The 22,491-nt window shown below is 44.4% G+C and overlaps 1 protein-coding gene across 3 annotated transcripts in view; it reads left to right on the plus strand.

The window, feature by feature from the left end:
• Positions 1–365: 365 nt before the first annotated feature.
• EPB41L4B (erythrocyte membrane protein band 4.1 like 4B) overlaps positions 366–22,491 on the plus strand; it is a 770,758-nt gene continuing 748,632 nt past the window's right edge. For all 3 annotated transcript variants that reach the window (XM_077491916.1, XM_077491917.1, XM_077491918.1), the window contains exon 1: positions 366–945. In XM_077491916.1, coding sequence (XP_077348042.1) covers positions 664–945 — 282 coding nt within the window. In that variant the 5' untranslated portion in view covers positions 366–663. The remainder of the gene's footprint in view (positions 946–22,491) is intronic.

The raw sequence follows: 22,491 nt of genomic DNA on the forward strand, positions 1-22,491 counted from the left end.
TTTGGTTTTCTGTACAGGCTCCCCTCACCTGCACGGCCCGTTTCTTTTAGTAAAGGGGAACTATACCTTTAAGCCAAGATAAAGCTGAAACAAGCAGACTATACAAAGGCGGTCATGTGGGGAGTGCGGTTTGATAACATCTTCCAGCAGACCTGCCATTGTCTGTGACTGACAGCGACTTCTCCGGGAAATTGTGGGCTCGGCGGAGAACACGTGACCACCCTACCTTTCCATGGAGCAGGAAGTGGAGGGGAAGGGGTTAAAACACCTGCTGCAGCCTCGTCACTAGAGAGACTGGGAGAGGAGCCAAACTAGTGCGGAGGGAGGAGGAGGAGGAGGAGACACGGTACAAGAAGAGAGAAGGAGGAGGAGAGCTGAGGGAGGGGGAAACCAAACAAACCCGGCTCTGTGTCATTCCACTTCAGCTGGGAACCCGAAGTGAGAGGAAGACGGGGCGGCCATTTCCCGGGGGGCTCCCTCCTCAGGTGTCCTGTTAGTGAGGAGGAGGAGGAAGGGATGTGTGGCCGGGACTAGGAGGAGAGGAAAGTTTCCTGGAAGGACACACCTGTGCCGGGACGTCGTCCATGGTGCTGTGAGAGGTGCCCTCCGCTTTTATCACCCAGGAAGAGGAGGTTGTGGGCGGAGGGAGGGAGTGAGGGGACGATGATGCTGCGGTTCCTGCGGAGGACCTTTGGCCGGCGGTCGATGCAGCGGCACGCTGGGAGAGGAGTTATCCGTGCTGGTCGGGATGAGAGGGATGGCGGAGCCGTGGGGATGAGGGCAGCAGCTCCTCCTGGGGGGTTCTACCCGTACCCCAACTATCACTCCCCCCCTGTGCATGGCGGAGGAGCCACAGTCCACATCCCCGCCGCCGGCGACAGCAAGTCGGTGCTGACCTGTAAAGTACAGCTACTGGACGGGACCGATGTCAGTGTGGACCTACCGGTAAGACCATCACCTACCTCAAATGGTCACTTCGTCTTCTGTACGGGACTGGGTGTCACATAGGAGCATGGCAAGTGCTGGCAGCAATGGATGGACAAAGCCTGGCACAGAGGTGGTGACAGGACACTGTGGGGGTCATCCTATAGACTTGTAATGGCAGGACACTGCGGGGTCCTCCATTAGATGGCAGGACACTGCGGGGTCCTCCATTAGATGACAGGACACTGCGGGGTCCTCCATTAGATGACAGGACACTGTGGGGGTCATCCTATAGACTTGTAGTGATGGCAGGACACTGCGGGGTCATCCTATAGATTTTTTTTTTTTTTAGTGATGGCAGGACACTGCGGGGTCCTTCATTAGATGACAGAACACTGCAGGGTCATCCTTTAGCTGACAGCAATGACAGGGCACTGTGGGGGTCATCCTGTAGATGATAGCAATGACAGGACACTGTGGGGGTCATCCTGTAGATGATAGCAATGACAGGACACTGCGGGGGTCATCCTGTAGATGACAGGACACTGCGGGGTCATCCTGTAGATGACAGGACACTGCGGGGTCATCCTTTAGATGACAGGACACTGTGGGGGTCATCCTGTAGATGACAGAACGATGCAGGGTCATCCTGTAGATGACAGCAATGACAGGACACTGTGGGGGTCATCCTGTAGATGACAGCAATGACAGGACACTGCGGGGTCATCCTGTAGATGACAGGACACTGCGGGGTCATCCTGTAGATGACAGCAATGAGAGGGCACTGCGGGGTCATCCTGTAGATGACAGCAATGAGAGGGCACTGCGGGGTCATCCTGTAGATGACAGCAATGAGAGGGCACTGCGGGGTCATCCTGTAGATGACAGTGAAACTGCTGCCGAGGTGTGATAATCGTCCTTTTTTTCCAGTTTCTGCAGAAGTACAGTTGTGTTTATCATGCCTCATTGTTCTGGATTCCACTGTTGTCAGCTACAAGGTTTATGGAATAGTTGGCTATTTGTTTATCCTTTTTAAAATAATTTATTCCACAATAGTGCAGACACCTGGCACTCTGGGGCAGCTGTAATCTGCGCCTGGTTTATAACTGGGATAAAGGCTGAAGGAATTGTGGATTGGTGCGTATGTTGTAGAATAATGCAGTGTGTATATATAGTGACTGTTTTTTAATTAAAATGTTCTGCTTTTCTATTTCATAATGTTCAGTAGCTTCTTGATGAGCTAAATTCTAAAGTATTTTTTTTTTTTCCCTGCAATGCATCATTCAGTAGGTAAATATCATTGACAATCAGTTCAGCAACAGGTGGAATGCTGGAAGCTGCCAGAACAGAACACAATACTCTTCTTTTGTGGATGAAATGGTGGTTTTGAAATGGATTTGTGTTTTTTGCTGAATGATTTCTATATTTGCTTATTTCTAATGGGTTGTGTCAAACGCAGGAAAATAAGACCCTTCAACATGTTTGGAACCCAAGTCCGCAAAATCCTATTGGCTTTAGAGGCAACATTTGACCTGTTTGCGTTTTGTGTGGTTTTTGGACGCAGCTTGTCTCATTTGAGATGTGTTTACACTGCAAAGCAGGTCAAAAGCAGCGTTTCTTGTTTGTCATTCTAACACATGGAATTTGCTTTTAAATAGAAAATGCAGGGTTTGAAAACAATGCATGTCACCATAACCCCTCTACTGTGTGTGTGTGTGTGTGTGTGTGTGTGTGTGTGTGTGTCTCTCTAGAACATAGGTACAGTTGCTCATTGACCCTTATCTCAATGCAGAACGCACTTTGGACATCAGTTGCAGGTACAGGTGCTTCTGGCGGGCAGAGAAGTGTCGGCATTGACTATTTATCAATAGGCATAAAATCTTTCTGCCAAGATGCTGTTGTAGAGCCCCAAAGTGGCGTTGATTTTGCTAGAAAACAATGGATGTTCACTTTAAAAAGTGATGGATGCATTTAACTGCAATGCCCAATCATGGGTGAGGGAAATAAAATAAATCAATTTAATAAAAACAAAAGTGTGTATGTAGTGTATGGCATATGATTAGTTGATTGCAATGAACAAAACTGAATCATAATCCCCTTTCTGTATTTCTCCAGATTCTCTAGGGGGGTTGTGGACTCAACAAGAGGAACAGGTTCTGTTGGGGGGGGGGGGGGGGGGTGCAAGTGTCCAATGTGAGCAATCTGAGCCTCCCATTTTTTAATTTAATACTTTTTTTTTTTTTTTTTTTTTTATTATATTTTTCAGTGAGAGAGGGGGGTGCTGGGTGTAACTCTCCCACAGGAATAACTATTAATTGAGCTTTTTATTTCCTAACCATAGTGCAGATTTGAATGGGTCCCAAGTATCCAGCAAGGTTTTTTTTTTTTTTACATTGTTGCAGTAACCCAACTCCACTGATAATGAAGGATGACGAAGAACTAATGCATTGGTGTTTGCAGCTTTTACTCTCTATTGCAGGATGTATCTGCATTCAGTTGGGTAATTCCGATCACTGGAATCTTTGCCTGATATAGAGGCCAGCATGCGATTGATAGTTTGCCGTCAACCATGCTCAGCCGAGTTGTTGGATGTCCTTTAGCTTATTTGGTTAAAAATTTAATATTTGTATTTGGGGAAAGTCTTATTCTGTGTACAAACGATCGGAACTTTGGCCAGAAAAAGCTCTGATGGTTTTCCTGACAGAATTTCAATTGGAATTTCACTCAAGCTGTCTTGCATACACACGGTCACACCAAATTCCAACCGTCAAGAATGCGGTGGCATACAACGCGTACGATGGGACTAGAAAAAGTAAGTTCAATACCCAGTAGCCAATGGCTTCCATCTCCTATCTGAGCATGTGTGAGTTTTTGCATGTCCGAATTGCAAACACACGTTTGGAATTTCCGATAGATAGTTTTTCCGTCTGAAAAATTGAGAACACGCTCTCAAATTTTTGCTGGCGGGAATTCGGCCAGATAAATTTCTATGGAACGTTCACACGGTCGCATTTTCCGATGAAAAGCACTCATCGGTCTTTTGCTGGCCGAAATTCCGACCGTGTGTACGCGGCATAAGTGTCTCATCTCCAGAGTTCTTGCATCGTTTAATCTTTCTTTATACAGATATCTTGTTGGCCAAGACAGTCTTGTAGGTTAACATTTTTCGTTTCCGTGTCCTGTCATTGCTGTAAGCATTTTCGTTTCAACATTTGCTGATTGATTCCCAAATAACTTTGGATATTTACATGCATGTATTGACTTTTGCTTCTACTTCTTTGGAAACCAGATTTGTGTGTGCTTTGTTTTCATAGCAACTGTTACCATTCATTGCATGTATAGGCAAACTGTAGTAGCATGCAAACAAGCTTGTTGCTGTTGGGTACTACTTCGAAAAGAAAGGGATATGCGATGTATTAGGGGCCCTTAACACACTTTTTTTTTTTTTTTTTTTTTTTTTTTTATCTGTCTCTTGGCATCCTTTAATACATGTATTTAAAAAAAAAAAAAAAAAAAAAAAACGCTTGCAGTGCACTGGCAAATAAATGAGGCTGGTGCATTTGTTGCCTGTTGATGGAATATTGAGTCAGCAAACGCTCTAATATCTTAACATTATCATTTTCTCGTATTGACATTGTTAAAACTGAAGTCTATTATAATCTTTTCTTGCAAAGTCAGTACTTCAGTATTCTCTTATAATTTTATCTAAATCTGTATTTGTTGATATTCAATGTTTTTTAAAATAAAAACTTGTGAACGAGAAAGTCAGCAAATGCATGTAGACTGGTGCGACTTCAGCATATTCAAATGAATGGGCTGCACTTGAATTGCACAGGAATGTGAGCACGTTCCTGTGCGAATCCTAGTGTGAACCAACCCTAAAAGTCAGTTCACAAAAAAGTAAACACAAATATCTGTTAAATAAAGGGTGGTCTATGAACCCTATCACCGGGGTCAATGATGTCCCAAGGGGGCGTGGACACAATGTGATATCATTGACCGAACAGGGTCAATGACCTCACAAGGGCGGGGCCACACTGTGTTTTAGTTGTGATTTAGTGGCATCATCCATTGTCATTGTGTAGCCCTGTCCTTGGTGTAATTGACCCCCATCTCTTTGGTTCACTTATGCAGCAAAGGGAAGCAGCATGTTGGTAGGTGGAAGCCGAGCGGCAGGCTATCTTTCTCCTCCCTTCTTTTACTTTATTTTTTTCTTGTGCGGGCAGTGTTTATCATGATTTACTATATAGATCTACATCGGGGGACATTTTAAACTTTTTAATTTAATTTTTAAATAAAGGACTTGACAAAAATTGTCTGCTATATTTTATCTATACTAGTCCGTCCTCCATCCCAAACCCCCCCCCCCCCCCCTCCTTTGATTTTTTTTTTTTTTTTGTGTGAATAAGCAGGGGTACTATGTATTCCTTACCCATTCACATAGTTGGGGGCTGAAATCTGGGGGGGGGGGGGCTTTTTAAAAGGGGCTTCTGGATTCTGAAAAATTACCCCATGCACACCAACCACCACTGGCACTGGGCCAGGGTTGTGGGGAAGAGGCCCTTGTCCTCCCACCCTCCATGTTGAGGGCATGCAGCCTGGTATAGTCCAGTAAGCCCCCTCACCTTCCTGGCCTGCTGGATAAGTATCTGATTTTAGGGGGGTTGGGTGGAACCACACGCCAATTATTTTTTATTTTTTTTGCAAAATCTATGCCAGATCTGCAGGACCTGGTATGGATGAGGTGATGGATGGTCTCGGAACTGTGTGTGTATATATCTCTATCTCTATCATGTGGGTTTTTTTTTTTTTTTGGTTAAGACACAGGCGGGTTCCAGCTCCTTAATAACAGTTGACATTTAGCAGCACTTATTTTTTGGGAATTGCCTGTTCATAAGTTAAGTACCGCATTCGTTATTTTAACTCGAATAATCGTGCAGTTTTTAACGCTTAGTAAATTGAGCCCTATGTCTTGATTTCCTCTTTTTGTTCCAGTACACTTGTATGTGACAAAGTGCTGCTGGGACAGGACATGAGGAGATTTTTTTTTCCCTCTGGACATATGATGATAACTGATAAAGTGTAGCTTCTAAAAATGGATTCATATTCAAAAGTTTTAGCTGAACAGAGGAGGCCCAGGAGACATTTGTCTTTCTATGCCAACGGTTGGCAATTGAAGGAGGATGAACTGCTGAACAGGCTACTTCACAACAGGTGTCTCTGTACACATACTGATCACGTTTATTTCAATAAGTCATCTGGCAACATTGCTGGCATTTCCCCATACTGGTCATTTGTAACCAGTCTGCAATCCTATTGATTCAACCATCCAGACCTGATTTTTGGTTGATGCGTCACTACCCAGCCTGTGCAGCCACTGGTCAGCAGGTGCATTGATTGCACCTTCTTTTCAATTCCTTACTTACTCATTATTAATAGCAAATATACGCATAGACCTGCGGCGACTCTGATGCAATTTCTATGATCTGCTGCTGCGCCAATTCCTGATGAAGCTCGAGTTACGAGCGAAACTTGTTGAATAATCGCAGCGTAGCGTTCTTGTTTTTATGCATCAATGTGGGGGAATTTTGGAGATGATCTACACCTAATCCAGCCTCACCATTGATTTTTATGATTGTATATTGTTTGTTTTGCACATCTTTGATGGATGTTGATTGAATAATAAAAATATTTTTGTAATTGATTGTATACTTTGTTGATCTGATACCGTTAAAAATCCCGGGGTTGGCGTTTTCCAACCCATTTTTGCCCCTTCTTTTGTCCTCTATATAGAATTTTGGGATGTGGTATCCTCCTCTCTTCAATCCTTTCTTCTTAATTTTTCGTGCTTATCTAATAGTTTCTTGAAACTATCAATGCCCCCCGCTGAGACCACCGCCTGTGGAAGGGAATTCTATATCCTTGCCGCTCTTACAGTAAAGGACCCTCAATGTAGTTTAAGGTTAAACCTCTTTTTTTCTTCTAATTTTAATGAGTGGCCACGAGTCTTGTTAAACTCCCTTTTGCAAAAAAGTTTTATCCCTATTGTGGGGTCACCAGTACGGTATTTGTATATTGAAATCCTATCCCATCTCAAGCGTCTCTTCTCCAGAGAGAATAAGTTCAGTGGTTCTTCTGCCTCTGCCGGTTCTCCTCTCTGCTCTGTCTTCTCCTCCTCCTCCCCTGTCTTCTCTCCCTCCGATGTTGACTTTGCGCACCTAGCATTAGAGCGCCGTGTGTCACTACTTATGTTAGCATGGGGCGGGGCCATCGACTGATGTCACATAGAGGCACCACCCTCTTGTGAGGTCACCACCCAGAGTGGTGATGTGACAAGGGGGTGGGGGCTCCTGATGTTACTTGGTGACACCCCCCCATGCCAATATAAGTAGTGGCGCACCTAGCATTAGAGCGAGAGAGAGCGTTGTCAACATCGGAGGGAGAACAACTTGGAGAGGGCGAGAAGACCTCAGCGGAGAAGAACTGGCAGAGGCAGAAGACCTGGAGGGGGGGGGGGGGGGGAAGAAGAAATCTGAAGGGATGCCAGGGCTGCCTAAATAAATAAATAAATTGCTTAAAATACCTGTGTACTAAGTTTTATTTTGTCACCCCCCCTTCTTCCTTCTTCCTTTTTTTTTTTTTTTTTTTTTTTTTTATGTATTCTTTTGTTTCTGAGCATGCATTGCTTTATTAATTTATTTTTTATGGGACGAAAACCATACTAAGTAAATGCAAATTGGACGTTGAGTTCACATATAACAAATTTTATAGTCTGCACATCCAGCTTTTGTAGGACTAAAAATCGGAATCGGCTGCCGAATGCACCATACTAATGATCCGAAAATTGGCAGATTGTTCGGATGAAATTTTATTTCCCGATTTTCATATCATGTGTACGGGCCTTTAGAAGAGCCTATTCCTGGTAATTTTGAAGGTTTTTTGCATGTGCAGCAAGAAGTTCTTTGGGTGTAAAAACACACCTAAAAACGCTCATAGGGCAAGTTTACAGGCTTTCCCATTGAAATCTATAGAGGCGAAAGTGCCTGACTAAGCCCATATACCGTATATACTCGAGTATAGGCCGACCCGAATATAAGCCGAGGCCCCCAATTTACCCCCAAAAAAACTGGCAAACTTATTGACTCGTGTATAAGCCGAGGGTGAGACATGCCTGTCCATCCCTGTGTGTGTGTCCGTCCATCCCTGTGTGTCCGTCCATCCATCCCTGTGTGTGTGTGTGTCCATCCATCCCTGTGTGTGTGTGTCTCCATCCATCCATCCATCCATCCCTGTGTGTGTGTGTCTCCATCCATCCATCCATCCATCCCTGTGTGTGTGTGTGTCTCCATCCATCCATCCATCCATCCCTGTGTGTGTGTGTGTCTCCATCCATCCATCCATCCATCCCTGTGTGTGTGTGTCTCCATCCATCCATCCATCCATCCATCCCTGTGTGTGTGTGTATCCATCCCTGTGTGTGTGTGTGTGTGTGTCTCCATCCATCCATCCATCCATCCGTGTGTGTGTGTGTGTGTGTGTGTGTGTGTGTGTCCAGCCTACCTGTGTCCCGAGCCTTTGTCCCGTGTCGTGCCTTGCCTTCGTCCCGTCCCGTCCCGTCCTGTCCTGTCCCGTGCCGTGCCGTGCCTTGCCTTGCCTCCGTCCCGTGCCCTCTTCGTCGGCGGCCATTGTAAAATTCAAAAGCCGCGCCTCCTCCTTCGCCTGTGATAGGCGGAACACTGAATTTCCCAGCAGCCTGTGTTCCGCCTATCACGGACGTCGTATCATCCTCGTCCGTAGTACGAGGATGAGAAGATGCCCGTGATAGGCGGAACACAGGCTGCTGGGAAATTCAGTGTTCCGCCTATCACAGGCGAAGGCGGAGCCGGAGGCGCGGCTTTTGAATCAGAATGGCCGCTGTCTGTCTGCTCGACACGCTGATCGAGCGGGCAGACAGCGATGACTCGAGTATAAGCCGAGGGGGGCACTTTCAGCCTCAAAAAAGAGGCTGAAAATCTCGGCTTATACTCGAGTATATACGGTAATTTTTCTAGCATAGAGAGTTACAGTATATGAACGGACAATGTATAAATAATTGGATTCTATCAGGCATAGGATACCAAGCAGAAAAATGCTCAGGCTACACTACGCTGGAGCAGAGTTTTTCAAGAGTTTTACCAGCACCTCCTTTATTTTTTAAATTTGTATTTATTTTTTGTACTTTTTGTCGTACCTATACAAGCGTGTGTGGTGTGTTTTTATTTTTATTTATTTATTTTATTATTATTTATTTTTTTTTTTTTATGTGTTTAATGTGTTTTTGTATGCTTCAGGCAATTTTCTCTTGCACTATGAACATTTTGTTCCTCTGTGAAGCTCTGAACTCCATGCCCAAGGGGATTAAGGCAGTGCCCGAAAAATAATGGTGGCCACAAAAAATATTGACACTTTGGGCCCAATTTGCATATTTTCACTTAGGGTTGTACTCACTATAAAATTTTTTTTTTTTTGTCAACGGTTTAGACATTAATGGCTTGTTTGTGGAGTTATTTTGAGTGGACAGAACATTTACACTGTTATACAAGCTGTACACTCACTACTTTACATTGTAGCAAAGTGTCATTTCTTCAGTGTTCAAATGCAAAGATCTAATAAAATATTTACAAAATTGTGAGGGGTTTACTCACTTTTGTGAGATACTGTATGTGTGTGCATGCATAAGAAAGTAATTGAACAGTAGTCACACCTGACAGTGTCTTGTTGGGCAAACAAATCCTGAAATTAGCTGAAGATCATGATTGAACTCTGGCATGTTCCGGCACTAGTCTGAATCCATATTAGCTATCCTGCCAGGAAGCTGTCACTGTCAGTTACTTGGCGGGATAGCTCATACATGAGTGAGCTCACCCCCTTCTACCATGCCAGTGTAAGAACAATTAACCCATAAAACAAAACCTGACGAGGAATTTTTTATCCAAAAAATATAAAGGGCTTTGTTAAAGCAGAGCTACGGGATTTTCAAAAAATCCCCTACACACACACACACACACACACACACACACACACACACACACACACACACACACACACACACACACACACACACACACACACACACCTTGTTACATTTGTGAAATTTCTTACCGTTCCGTTTTAAGAGATATATGTCTGATTTAATTTTCAGGAAGTCAGTTTTGTGATTCAAAAAATGTGTGTTCTCTTAGAACAGTGATTGCTTCATATACTCTTCTCTCTCTAACTGCATTCAGACTAAATTTCCCATGAATCCTTGGGATGGGAGTGAATGTGGGAGGTGCACTAGGCTTGTACATGTAAATGTGAACTTTCCCACTTCAACATAAATCACACCCCTCATTCTGCAGCCTGCAAGCCATATCTAACACACAGTATAATAGGTTACAGCCTTATAAATACAAAGCATTTAAATATAAATGCAAACTAGTGTAATTTGTAGGTCCCACAAGTGCTTTATGTCGGTCCCACAGGGGGAGAGCGGGATTTATCAGTAATCACTTGTATGACACAGTGGGGAGGTCCCGCTGTGTCAGGTATAGTATATGAGAACACTGCTCGCTGATTCCCTGCCTCCCGCCGTTATGATTGACAGCGCACTGCCAATAACGGCACCATTGGCACAGTGCACTATCGATCATAATAATGCCAGAAGGCAGGACATCAGCGAGCAGCGTTCTCGTATACTATACCTGACACAGCGGGACCTCCCCGCTGTGTCGATGATGATGATCATCCCAGCACAGAGATGGCGGGGGGGGGGGGGGGGGGCGTGTAGATGGAGGGATGGTGACTGTCAGGAAATGGAGGAGGCCACTTTCTCCATGGGCGGCACGGTTCGGGGGCTGTGAGACCCCCTCTGCCCCCCACTACAGGAAATAGAACTCCCTGCTCGGCTTTCAGAAGACAAAAAGGGGGCGTTTTAGACCACTGACTGAGCTTAGGAAAGGGATAGCAGCCAGCGGTCTTACAAACAGGCTGTCAGAGAGCAATAACTGTTTTCAAGCAAGTTCAGCAGCTTATTGCAGAGGAACTACAGAGCTCAGAAGAACATGGATAGCAAAATTGAAGGTAGGAGATCAGCAACAAGGATATGGTAAAAAAAAAATTGTGCCCGAAGTTCTGCTTTTAAGAAGCATAGGCAACAGCTGCTGGTAGGTGTATAATGAGTGGTAGCCATCTTGCTGCATTGCCTGGTTTATTCCCTTGGAGGAAGAACATTGAATTAAGACACTGGAAAGGATTGTGCTGTCCGCAGATGGTAGGAGTGTGCAGTAGTGGGTGCACCTCCCAAATGAGGGTGGCTTGTAGGGGGGCCAAATTATGTTTGTGGAGGAATAATGCTTATGAGGAGAGAAATGGATGGAATGGGGGTTGGTATGGATGTTTGGGTGTTCTGCAGTGTTGGAGAAAAAGTTGGCAGAGGAGTGGAGGGCTGTTAGGTTGTATGGGTCTGGGAGTGGTGGAAGTACAGGAAATGGCATGGGAAGGGAGGAGGTAGTTAAGGACGGAGGAATGAACAAGACATTGAAGTTCATGATCCTGATCCTCATCTGCACTTCATACTTCCATGATACCTTATTTACAAAACCCCTGAGGCTGTTGCAATTGCCTTGCATATCAGGGCTTTCCTCTACCTCTCATTAGCCTGTGCCTTTAACACAATGGTCTGTAGGTGCAGCCTCCACTTCTGGCTCATGGATGAATGATGGGAAGGTCCTATTCCTGGATTAGCTTTCCTGTGCTTGCTTACAAGGGATGTTCTCCCTTCATTCCAGTGGATTTTCCCAGCTGCTTTCCATGCTGGGTATACAAAATATGCATTTTTAAACCATATTATTTTTTATATCTCCAGATATTTAAAACCAAAATCTTTTATGAAGGAATCTTCTATACAATAGTGGGATTTCCTACGAGAGCCTTAACTTCTACCTTTTTTAATGCTAGGGTAATATCTGTGTGGGAAAACATTCAAGGGCACCCCCAATGTGCTGAAAAATGTGTTCTATTTAGTTACTTTGAAATTGTGGGGATATAGTATATGTTCAACATTCTCCTGTACATAAAGTGGCATGATATGAAGGTCACATTGGCTTAAGTCCCATATTACATTTTGTTATCAGACGGCATCTGTTTTAACCAAATCGCCTACTCCAATTTCCAAAAAATGTATTTGTAACCCCAGTCCTTTTATTTTTGGGGCAGAGCTGTGTAAATCTCAGGATTGGATTGATAGAAATACAAATCCTTTGACAGGTAAACCTGTGTATGCAGGGGTCAAGTCCTGGGGGAAAAAGTGTGGGAACTCCCACCCAAGATCCACTCCCCCACCAAAAATAAATGATACGCTCATATGTACAAACGCTTCAAAAGTGGTATTTTTCATCCAATTTTTGTATTGTGTGTATGAACCTTAACTGTTAGTACATAAAAAAAAAAAAACGATAATTCTCTGAATAATCAGCATTCATTCAATTGTGCTTCCATGCAAATGGAAACATCATGTTCTGATCTTTATTGGGGAATGCTATTTTGTATATAGAGTGTTTGTGTTGCGTTTACACTTTTCATTGAACAGAGTTTGGATAACACGGGGTTAAATGGAAAGGTCATAAATGAACTGCACATTATCTGGACAGAATGCTTGGGGAGATAGTGATGTGTTCCTGCTTAGGAGATATATGTTAGCTTGGGGGGCTGCAAACTCTGCAGGGCTCCAACACACACTCGTTGCTATTGTAACCCTTCACATATTTCCACATAAATTTCCCTCCTGGCATTAAACTTTGCCAGGTATTGTGCTCAGCTTACCACCCCAAACTGTTGTTCCTCCCTCAGCTCACCGCTCTCCCTGCATGTCCTTTGAGCAGAATAGCTGTGCTCTTCCTCTGGGTTCTCTCATCATATGGCACTGATGATAGAGGAGGGGAGGGGGGGGGATTCAGCGGGACACACAGAGCAAGTATGCTGGAGACTGGAGGGGGGGAGATGAGGAGACAGAAAATCAGGAGGGGCCAGCGGGAGGAGAGCATCACGAGAGGTCTGACTAAATACAATCTCTTGGTAGCAGGGACCTGATCTACCCTTCAGCTAGCTGTGATTGACAGGTAGCTCGAAGAGGAAGCTGTCATGGGGCCCCCTACTGGCAATGCCTGAATAGTCAGTCCACCCCTGGTGTGCAGAAATTACTATTGTGAGCTGTGTCGGCAGCTGCTGGTGTAGCACCTGCCACACAGCTCGCATACTTCAAAGTCTTGCAGGGCTTGGCTGCTAATGGGAACTGAATTCCTGTTGTGGAAAAAGTACAGGAACTCCGTTGCCATGCGTATTAAAAAAAAAAAAAATGTAATCAACTAACGCACATACAGATCCAACTACTTTTTAGCTGGTATGGCAATGGCTGAAGCCTGGCATGGCTAGGACGTCACGTGTCATAATCGCAGCCCCACTGTAGTCAGTGCATGTGCCTGGATTACACAGTCTGCGGGCATTTCTCCTGCTGTGTCTCCAAGCTGAGTGTGAAAACTCTGGCTGCGCTGTGAGAAAAGTCCTGCCCTGATAGATAGACACAGTGTTCTATCACATGCGCTGATCTAGGAGGAGGGCGGGACTTATCTCACAGCGCGGGCAAAGTCTCGGAGATGCACAACGGCAGATTCCCGCAGACTGTATGACATATAGTGGAGGAGGAGGGAGCGGAGCACTGCAGCCACAGCTTGGCCTAAATCTGCCCCAGGGCAGAGAGCCTACTGATCAAAAGACTTTTGATCGATCAAACAAAAAGTATGATTAATCGTTAATTTCTGAAGCCCTAAAATATATATGTAAATGTTATTATAATTAATTTATGCTTGTGTATTTGGTGGCATGCCTGGATGTTTGTTAGTTTCAAATTCTTCCTGTAGTGGCTGTATGCACAAGAGGTTGTGTGTCTCGCATTCTTACTAAATGACTGCTAGGTCAGGTAATGGCAGTACGTCTAGTTGGTACTTTATATCGTTGTTATATCATTTTAATTTTCAATTTTCTTGGCAGTTTTGGCTGCTTGATGACCAGGCCATCTTTTGCAATACGGCACTGCGCCACTTTAACTGACAATTGCGTGGCCATGTGACATTGTACTCAAACAAAATTGATGACCCCCCCCCCCCCTCCACAAATGGAGCTTTCTTTTGGTGGTGATCATCTCAAAGCGTTTTTTATTTATTTTTTTTTTTATTTTTTGCACTATAAACAAAAAAGACTGCCAAATTTGAAAAAAAAACACGTTTTTATACTTTTTTGCTATAATTAAATATCCCCAATTTAAAAAAATAAATAAAAACAATTTTCCTCAGTTTAAGCCCGATTATGTATTCTTCTACATATTTTTGGTAATAAAAATCACAATATAAAATATTATACATTTTTTTTTTTTTACTGTGTCTCTAGAACATAGGTACAGTTGCTCATTGACCCTTATCTCAATGCAGAACTTTGGACATCAGTTGCAGGTACAGGTGCTTCTGGCGACAGAAGTGTTGGCATTGACTATTTATCAGTAATCAGAAAATCTTTCTGCCAAGATGCTGTTGTAGAGCCCCGAAGTGGCGTTGATTTGCTAGAAAACAATGGATGCTGACTTTAGAAAGTGATCGATGCATTTAACTGCAATGCCCTATCATGGGTGAGGGAAATAATACACATTTTTTAATAAAAAAAATTTTTTATGTAGTGTGTGGCATATGATTAGTTGATTGAAATGAGCAAAGCTTAATCATAATCCCCCTCTCTCTCTACTTCTCCAGATTCTCTACGGGGGGTTGTGGACACAGCAAGAGGAACAGGTTCTGTTGTGGGGTGAATGGCAGGCTATTTACATTTTTGGCAGACAGCGATCTGTTGTCTGATTTTCGTATCGTCAGTACACAAGTCGAAAGCACAAACGGTCATGCTCGGAATCAATGCTCGCCAAACAGGAAATTAGTAGAAGGAGCCTAGAGGGTGGTGCTCAAGAGTTGAAATTCCTCTTAGTAAGTCCCTACATTCATGTTTGTTGGCTGACACTTGTGTACCGTTAGTATGCAAGACAAGTTCTTGGCACATGCCCTTTGGCTAAAAATCGCTTGACCAACAATTGGATCGTGCCATCGACATTTAAATGAAATGAAACGCTATGGCAGGAGACCCAGGAGGACCCCACTGCTGACAAAGAGACATAAAAAAAGCAAGACTACAGTTTGCCAAAATGTACTCGAGGAAGCCAAAATCCTTCCTGTAAAACGTCTTGTGGACAGATGAGACCAAGATGGAGCTTTTTGGTAAAGCACATCATTCTACTGTTTACCAAAAACGGAATGAGGCCTACAAAGAAAAGAACGCAGTACCTACAGGGAAATATGGTGGAGGTTCAATGATGTTTTGGGGTTGTCCTGCTGCCTCTGGCACTGGGTGCCTTTGAATATGTGCAAGGCATCATAAAATCGGAGGATTACCAAAGGATTTTGGATCGCACTGTAGAGCCCAGTGTCAGAAAGCTGGGTTTGCGTCCGAGATCTTGGGTCTTCCAGCAGGACCATCACCCCAAACATATGTCAAAAAGCACCCAGAAATGGAAGGCAACAAAGCGCTGGAGAATTCTAAAGTGGCCAGCAATGAGTCCAGATCTAAATTCCATTTAAAACTTGTGGAGAGATCTTAAAATTGCTGTTGGGGGGAGGCGTCCTTCCAATAAGAGACCTGGAGCAGTTTGCAAAGGAAGAGTGGTCCAAAATCCCGTGTGAGAGGTATAAGATGCTTATTGATGGTTATAGGAAGTGACTGATTTCAGTTATTATTTGGTTGCACACCCTTTGGAAAAAAAAAATAAGTTAAGGGTGCCAAGAATTTTTACCAGCCCATTTTTGGAGTTTTGTGTGACATTTATGTCGTTTGCCTTTTCTTTCTCGTACATCAGGGGACACAGAGACTCAGTAATTACTGATAGGTCATATAACCCCTCCCCTTACTGGAGGTACCTCAGTTTTTTTCGCCAGTGTCTTAGGTGTTGGTCACAAGTAAGGATGTGCTGTGCTGAGCTCCACTGGAATATCCTTACTGGGGCCAGCTATGCAACCGGATCCATTCAAAGTGTCTTTTCCAGGCCGAATTGGATGGTACTCGGGCCTCGAGGTTTTACCTGTAACGCTTCTCTTTTTAGAGAGCTAGACCCTGGGACCCAGTATTTGTTTTTTTTCAGCCAAATTCCTGGCAGGGTGCTTTACGGGCCCAGAACTGCGGATCCTCCTTTTCAAGGGGGGCCCCAGTCCCTTGAGAGGTGAAGATCGGGTCTGTTATTCAGACCCTGCAGCTGGATAAGGTAAGGGAGACTCCTTAAGAATTTTTCTAATTCTAGTAGGTTTTCTCCTTTTAAGTAAATGTATGCCATGCCTATAGTCTCCACCGGGGGCTGCCAAGAGCACATACCTTTCATGCCTGATCTGTCTGCTTGGTGACCACGCTCTATGCTCCTCCAGCCATGCTCCAGGAAGGATGAAGGTAAAGGGTTTTTTTTTTTTATTTTTTTTTTTTTTTTTTCCTTCTGGGATTCTCCCTCCACGGATTAGGGGACTGAGTCAGGCCTGGGCAGAGAGCGGTAACATACCACACCACCCACCGCCGTTCACCGCCATTACAGAGGCTTCACATCCACCGGCCCTTCCCTCTCCTCTGCCCCAGCCTCCCCTCCATGCTTGCCAGCAGGGTTAGAGTCTCTGCTTGCGTGGGAAATGCTTGTTTTAAAAAAATGAGGGGGGGGGGGGCGGAGCACTAGGCTACACAGCCTTTAAAGTGCACTTTTTTCAGATGCACACAGCCTATGGAGGGAAACGGAGCTGATGGGCGCATGTGATTGTGGAAGACACAGGCATTCCCAGGCACCAGACTGAGTTTTAGTAGCAGCGGCAGTTGCTGAACTACAGTGCTCAGCAGTCAGTGCATTTTTTTTTTTTTTTTGTGGTACCTCTACATTTGTTGCTCTTCACTGTAGGTAGAAGAGGTACAAGTACCCCGAAGAATAGGGGCTCAGCATCCCCCCCCCCCCTCTGCAGGACCTGGGGAGGCTAGCCAGGGAGAGCTGTCGGGGTCAGGGGCTGCAGCTGCTTCTGGCATTCAGCTCCTGTGTACATTACACAGGAGGTTTTTTTCCTCAACCATAAACGGTTTAGAGGAAAGATAAGTGGCCTTAATCGCATCTTCACTCAGTGAAAACTCACTAGGCCCCCCTCTGTCACCCAGGACCCTCAGAGTGAAGAACTCTGGGATAAAGGAGAGGAATCCTCCTCAGAGGATCGGGAGGAGACTGATTCCAGTTCTGAGGAATCTAGTGGAGAAGGGCCCTCTTCAGCTTCTCAGGATGAGAAGATGTTGGTGCAAATTCTTGCTGGATTGGTCCGTTCCACGTTTGTTACCTGTACCCGAGTCAGTTAAAGAACCCACTTCTTCTCTGGGTTCACTGAAACCTCCTCAAACTGCACATGCTTTTCCTGTTCATGGTTTTCTGGAAAAGCTGATCTATTTTGAGTGGGATCACCCAGATAACCTTTTTAGGAGGAAAAAATGTTTTTCTACACTTTATCCTATGGAGGAAAAATGTACTAAGATGTGGGGTATACTGGCAGTTGATGCCACCATTTTCCTCCATAAACAAAAGCCTGACTTGTCCTGTTGACAACGCTCAGATGCTTAGGGATCCAACTGATAAGAAAGGAAAATGGAATTCCTATTAAAAAAAATGTTTTCTCCTTTTTGGCAGGTTCAGTAGCTCAACCTGCAGTGGCAGCAATTGGAGGCTGTCAATATTTGAGAGACCATGTTAAACAGGTGCTTAAAGCTTTACCTGAACAGCAAGCCCCGGGGGTTAGCTAACCTACCAGCGGCTTTGTGTTTTGCTGTTGATGCTATCAGATTCTATCCTTCAGATCTCTCACCTTACACTTTGATTGGTACACATGCGTAGAATCTTATGGCTGAAAAATTGGTCAGCCGAATCACCATGTAAGAAACTCCTGGCGGGATTTCCCTTTCATGGTGCAAAACTGTTTGGAGAGGATTTGGACAATTATATCCAAAGGATCTCTAGTGGGGAAAAGCACCACCCTTTTACCAGTCAAGAAATGGAGTATACGTCCCTCCTTTAAACTGGCGCTTTCTCCAGTGCCAGGATTATCAGCCTCCAGGCAGTCACGGCAGCCTCCTCCATCCAGGATCAAAGGTTAAAACTCAGTCAACCCCAGGGACAAAAAGTCTTGGGGGAGAAGGTCTTCTAGACAAAACGCTAAGACCTCCTTATGAAGGTGCGCCCCCACTCACTCGAGTGGGGGGAGGGCTACTAAAGTTCTCAGGGCTCTGGCAGGAGGAATTTCGGGACAAATGGGTGGTTTCCACAATAACTCTAGGTTACAAACTAGAATTCCCTTCTCCTCGTTTCCTCAGATCAAATGTACCCAGAGGAAAAAAGTCTCTCCTAGCGTTAGAGTGACTATTGTCACAAAAAGTTATCATGATAGCTCCCGTGCAAGAACAGGGAATGGGTTTTATTTAAACCTTTTCACGGTACTAAAGCCAAACGGCGATGTCAGACCCATTCTAGATCTCATCCGATTTCTAAAGATACGGTCCTTTCGCATGGAATCGATCTGATCGCTAGTCTCCATCCTACAAGGAGAACTTCTGGTGTCAATAGACATCAAGGATGCATACCTGCATGTACCCATTTTTCCTGCTCATCAAAAGTTCCTGCGTTTCGAAGTAAAAAAAATGACACTTTCAGTTTGTTGCTCTGCCTTTCGGGCTAGCTACTGCACCTTTTGGGTGTTTACAAAGACCTTGGCCCCTCCTCTGGCCAGATTAAGGGTCCAAGGTATAACAATAATAGCATACCTAGACGACTTGCTCTTTTATAGACCGGTCGGTAGCTCGCCTGGACCAAAATTTGGTCACCACAATCAACTACCTGGAATGCCTAGGTTGGGTTCTCAATGTAGAAGTCTTCTTTAAAACCAGTAAGAAGACTAGAGTATTTGGGTCTGATCATAGATACAGCCCAGCAGAGGCTGTTCCTACCCTAACCAAAGATCAGTGCTATAAGAGAACTGATTCAGGTAGTCAGGGCAAAGAAGGGTCCTTCTATTCGTCTTTGTATGAAGTTGTTGGGGAAGATGGTGGCTTCATTCGAAGCGCTTCCCTACACTGTCTCATTCAAGGCTACTGCAAAACAGTATCCTATCGGCCTGGAACAAGAAGGTTCAGGCGTTAGATTTTTCGATCTGTCCCCTACAAAGCATCGGAGCCTCAGCTGGTGGTTGATACCCGAAAAGCTGCGGAAAGGAAAATCCTTTTTACCAGTTAAGTGAACAGTGGTAACAGATGCCAGTCTTTTGGGTTGGGGGGGGGGCAGTCCTGTCCAAGGGAGATGGTCCAAGACTGAGAGGGCCTTGTCCATCAACATTCTGGAGATCCGTGTGGCGTATCTAGCCCTAAAAGCCTGGACACTCAGGTTGCAGGGTTGCCCTGTCAGGATCCAGTCCCACAATAGTCATGCAGCTCAGGGAGAAGTAAACCAGATCTTAATATGGGCAGAAAGACATGCCATGCATATCGGCAGTCTTCATTCTGGGGGTAGAGAACTGACACGCGGACTGCTTGAGCCGCCAGCAGTTAGTCCCAGGGTAATGGTCTCTTCACCCTGACGTCTTCTTGGCCATATGCCAGAGATGGGGGGGGGGGGGGGGGGTCCGGATGTAGATCTTTTTGTGTCCAGGTTCAACAACTGTGTCAAATGAGGAATCCTCTTGCATGCAGGACAGATGCGTTGGTAACTCCATGGCATCAGTTCTCTCTGATTTATGCATTCCCTCCTATTCTGCTACTGCCAAGACTTCTTTGCAGGATCAGGCAGAAGAAGTCGGTGCTTCTGGTGGCCCCCAGTGTGGCCCAGAAGGGCTTGGTATGCAGAAATAGTGAAGATGACAGTAGGCTCTCCTTGGACCCTACTGTCCCATCCAGACCTGCTATCCTAGGAACCGGTATTCCATCCTACCTTACAAACGCTAAATTTAACGGTTTGGCTATTGAAACCACATCGGCCCTGTGATATCTACCTTGAATAATGCAAGAAAGCCAGCTTCCAGAATGATTTATCACAGTTTGGAAAGCATATGTCTCCTGGTGTGAATCCAGGGGTTTGCAACCCAGAAAATGTCATAAGCAGAATCCTCTAATTTCTGCAAAATGGGTTAGAGATTTTGGCTTTCTTTTTTTCTTTTTTCTTTTAATAGCTACTTCTTAACTATGCATCTTCTCCTGATGAGTGGTAATGTAACCACGAAACGCGTGGAGATCCTTTTATGATGCCATGTCACAGTTTCCATATCTACCGTTTGTACTATGTTACAGCTTTATTATAATGAACCAATCTTTTATTGTTACTATGTCTATATGATACTATTGCAATTTGGTCTACTACTATTTAATCATGTTGAGATAATTGTTTTATAATATTAACTATTTTTATACACTGAGACTGAATATTATGTCAAGATACTTTGCATATATTATGAATTGTTCAGACTTTATCTCAATAATTTATTGTATCATTTTGACACTCCTTTTATGTTTGTATACCATTTGCAATAAATAAGCGTTTATCTTGATTGGTCCATTCTGATTCAGTAATGTGCTTCATATAAAGTCCCACAAATTGCTCCCTCTTGTTCAAGATCTCAGGGATGGAGGTACTTAATTTATTATTGCCTTCATATAAAGTCCCAAACTTAGTTTTAGCATAGTCCTAGTTCTTTTTTCATAGAGATGAAACTGACCTTGAGTACCATCATGGGCCAAGTTTCGGCCTTATCGGTTCTGTTTCAACGTCCTTTTGCTTCGCATTCTTTGGTCCGAAGCTTTATACAAGGGGTAACGCGCTTAATTCTCCAGTTAGGGCCCCTCTGAACCCCTGGGATTTGAATTTGAACTTGGTTCTGTCAGCTTTACAGAAGCGGCCTTTTGAACTGATACATCAAATTCCCTTAGCTTTGTTGACAAGGAAATTTTTCTGGTGGCCATTTCTTCTGCCAGAAGAGTATCAGAATTGGCGGCCCTCTCTTGTAAAGAACCATATCTGATGATGCACAAGGATAGAGTGATGTTACGCCCTCATCCTAGTTTTCTACCGAAGGTGGTCTCAGGCTTTCATCTAAACAAAGGTATTATTCTGCCTTCCCTTTTTTTTTTTTCCAAAATCCCAGCTCTATGGAAAAGAAGTCGCAACATTCTTTGGGTGGAGTGAGAGCAGTCAAAGCCTAACTGGAAGCAACTGCTCAGGTTTGCAAAACTGATGTTTTGTTTGTATTGCCAGAGGGTCCTAAGAGGACAGGCAGCATCGAAATCTATCATTGCTAAATGGATTTGACAAGTAATTGTTCAAGCTTATGGTTTGACGCAAAAGATTCTGCCTTTTCAGATCAAGGCGCACTCCATTAGAGCTATTAGTGCTTCTTGGGCGGTGCATCACCAAACCTCCATGGCTCAAATCTGAAAGGCTGCAACCTGGTCATCAGTCCATACATCCACCATTCAGGTGGCTGTAAGAAGGCATGAGGACATCGCCTTTGGGCGTAGTGTGCTGCAGACAGTGGTACAGGATCCTCAGGTCTGATTACACCCTATGTTGTGTGGTTCCCCTCCCCTCAGATAGCATTGCTCTGGGACATCCCATCAGTAATTACTGAGTCTGTGTCCCATGATGTACGAGAAAGAAAATAGGATTTTTATAACAGCTTACGTGTAAAAACCCTTTTTCTTTTGAGGTACATCACGGGACACAGAGGTCCCTCCCCTCTTCTAATACACTTATATTGCTTTGCTACAAAACTGAGGTACCTCCAGTAGGGGGAGGGGTTATATGGGGGATTAAACTTCCTGTCTAGGGTGTGCCAGTGTCCAATTGCCTAGTGATACCCTATAACCCATCAGTAATTACTGAGTCTCTGTGTCCAGTGATGTACGAGAAAGAGAAAAGGATTTTACAGGTAAGCTGTTATAAAAAAAATACTGCTTCCGGTATGCAGGCAGCCAGCATTCTGCAACTGTGGTGGGGGGGCACTTCTAATTTTGACTGTCCAATCATCCTGGACCACAAACCTTCCTCAGAGTGCTATGTTTTCTGCTGCACGGCCGGCATGGTTATATATTTTAGTCCCCTCCATAAAATTTTCAGAAATTTTGTGCTTAAAGTAGAACTATAGGCAACACTTTATTTTTTTTTTTATCCCCATTTAGGATAGAGTAAGGGAGGGTTATAGCCCTTGTCAGTTTATTTTTACCATCCCTGTCCCTTCACTTCCTGCCTCATAGCCAAACAGGAAGTGAGAGAAAATCGATGCAAATGAAGGCAATCCATTGCCCCCAGGCCCTCAGAACTAGTGTAACCACTCAAAAATTTCAGGGCAGGTCTTAAACAGCAAGGGGTGTGGCCTTGACAAGAAGGGATGGGTCATATTTAAATTAGGGGGTACACAA

Source organism: Lithobates pipiens, unplaced genomic scaffold (genome assembly GCF_037356315.1).
Source record: "Lithobates pipiens isolate NorthernLeopardFrog02 unplaced genomic scaffold, aLitPip1_a1.2 Scaffold_19, whole genome shotgun sequence".
Classification (NCBI taxonomy): domain Eukaryota; kingdom Metazoa; phylum Chordata; class Amphibia; order Anura; family Ranidae; genus Lithobates; species Lithobates pipiens.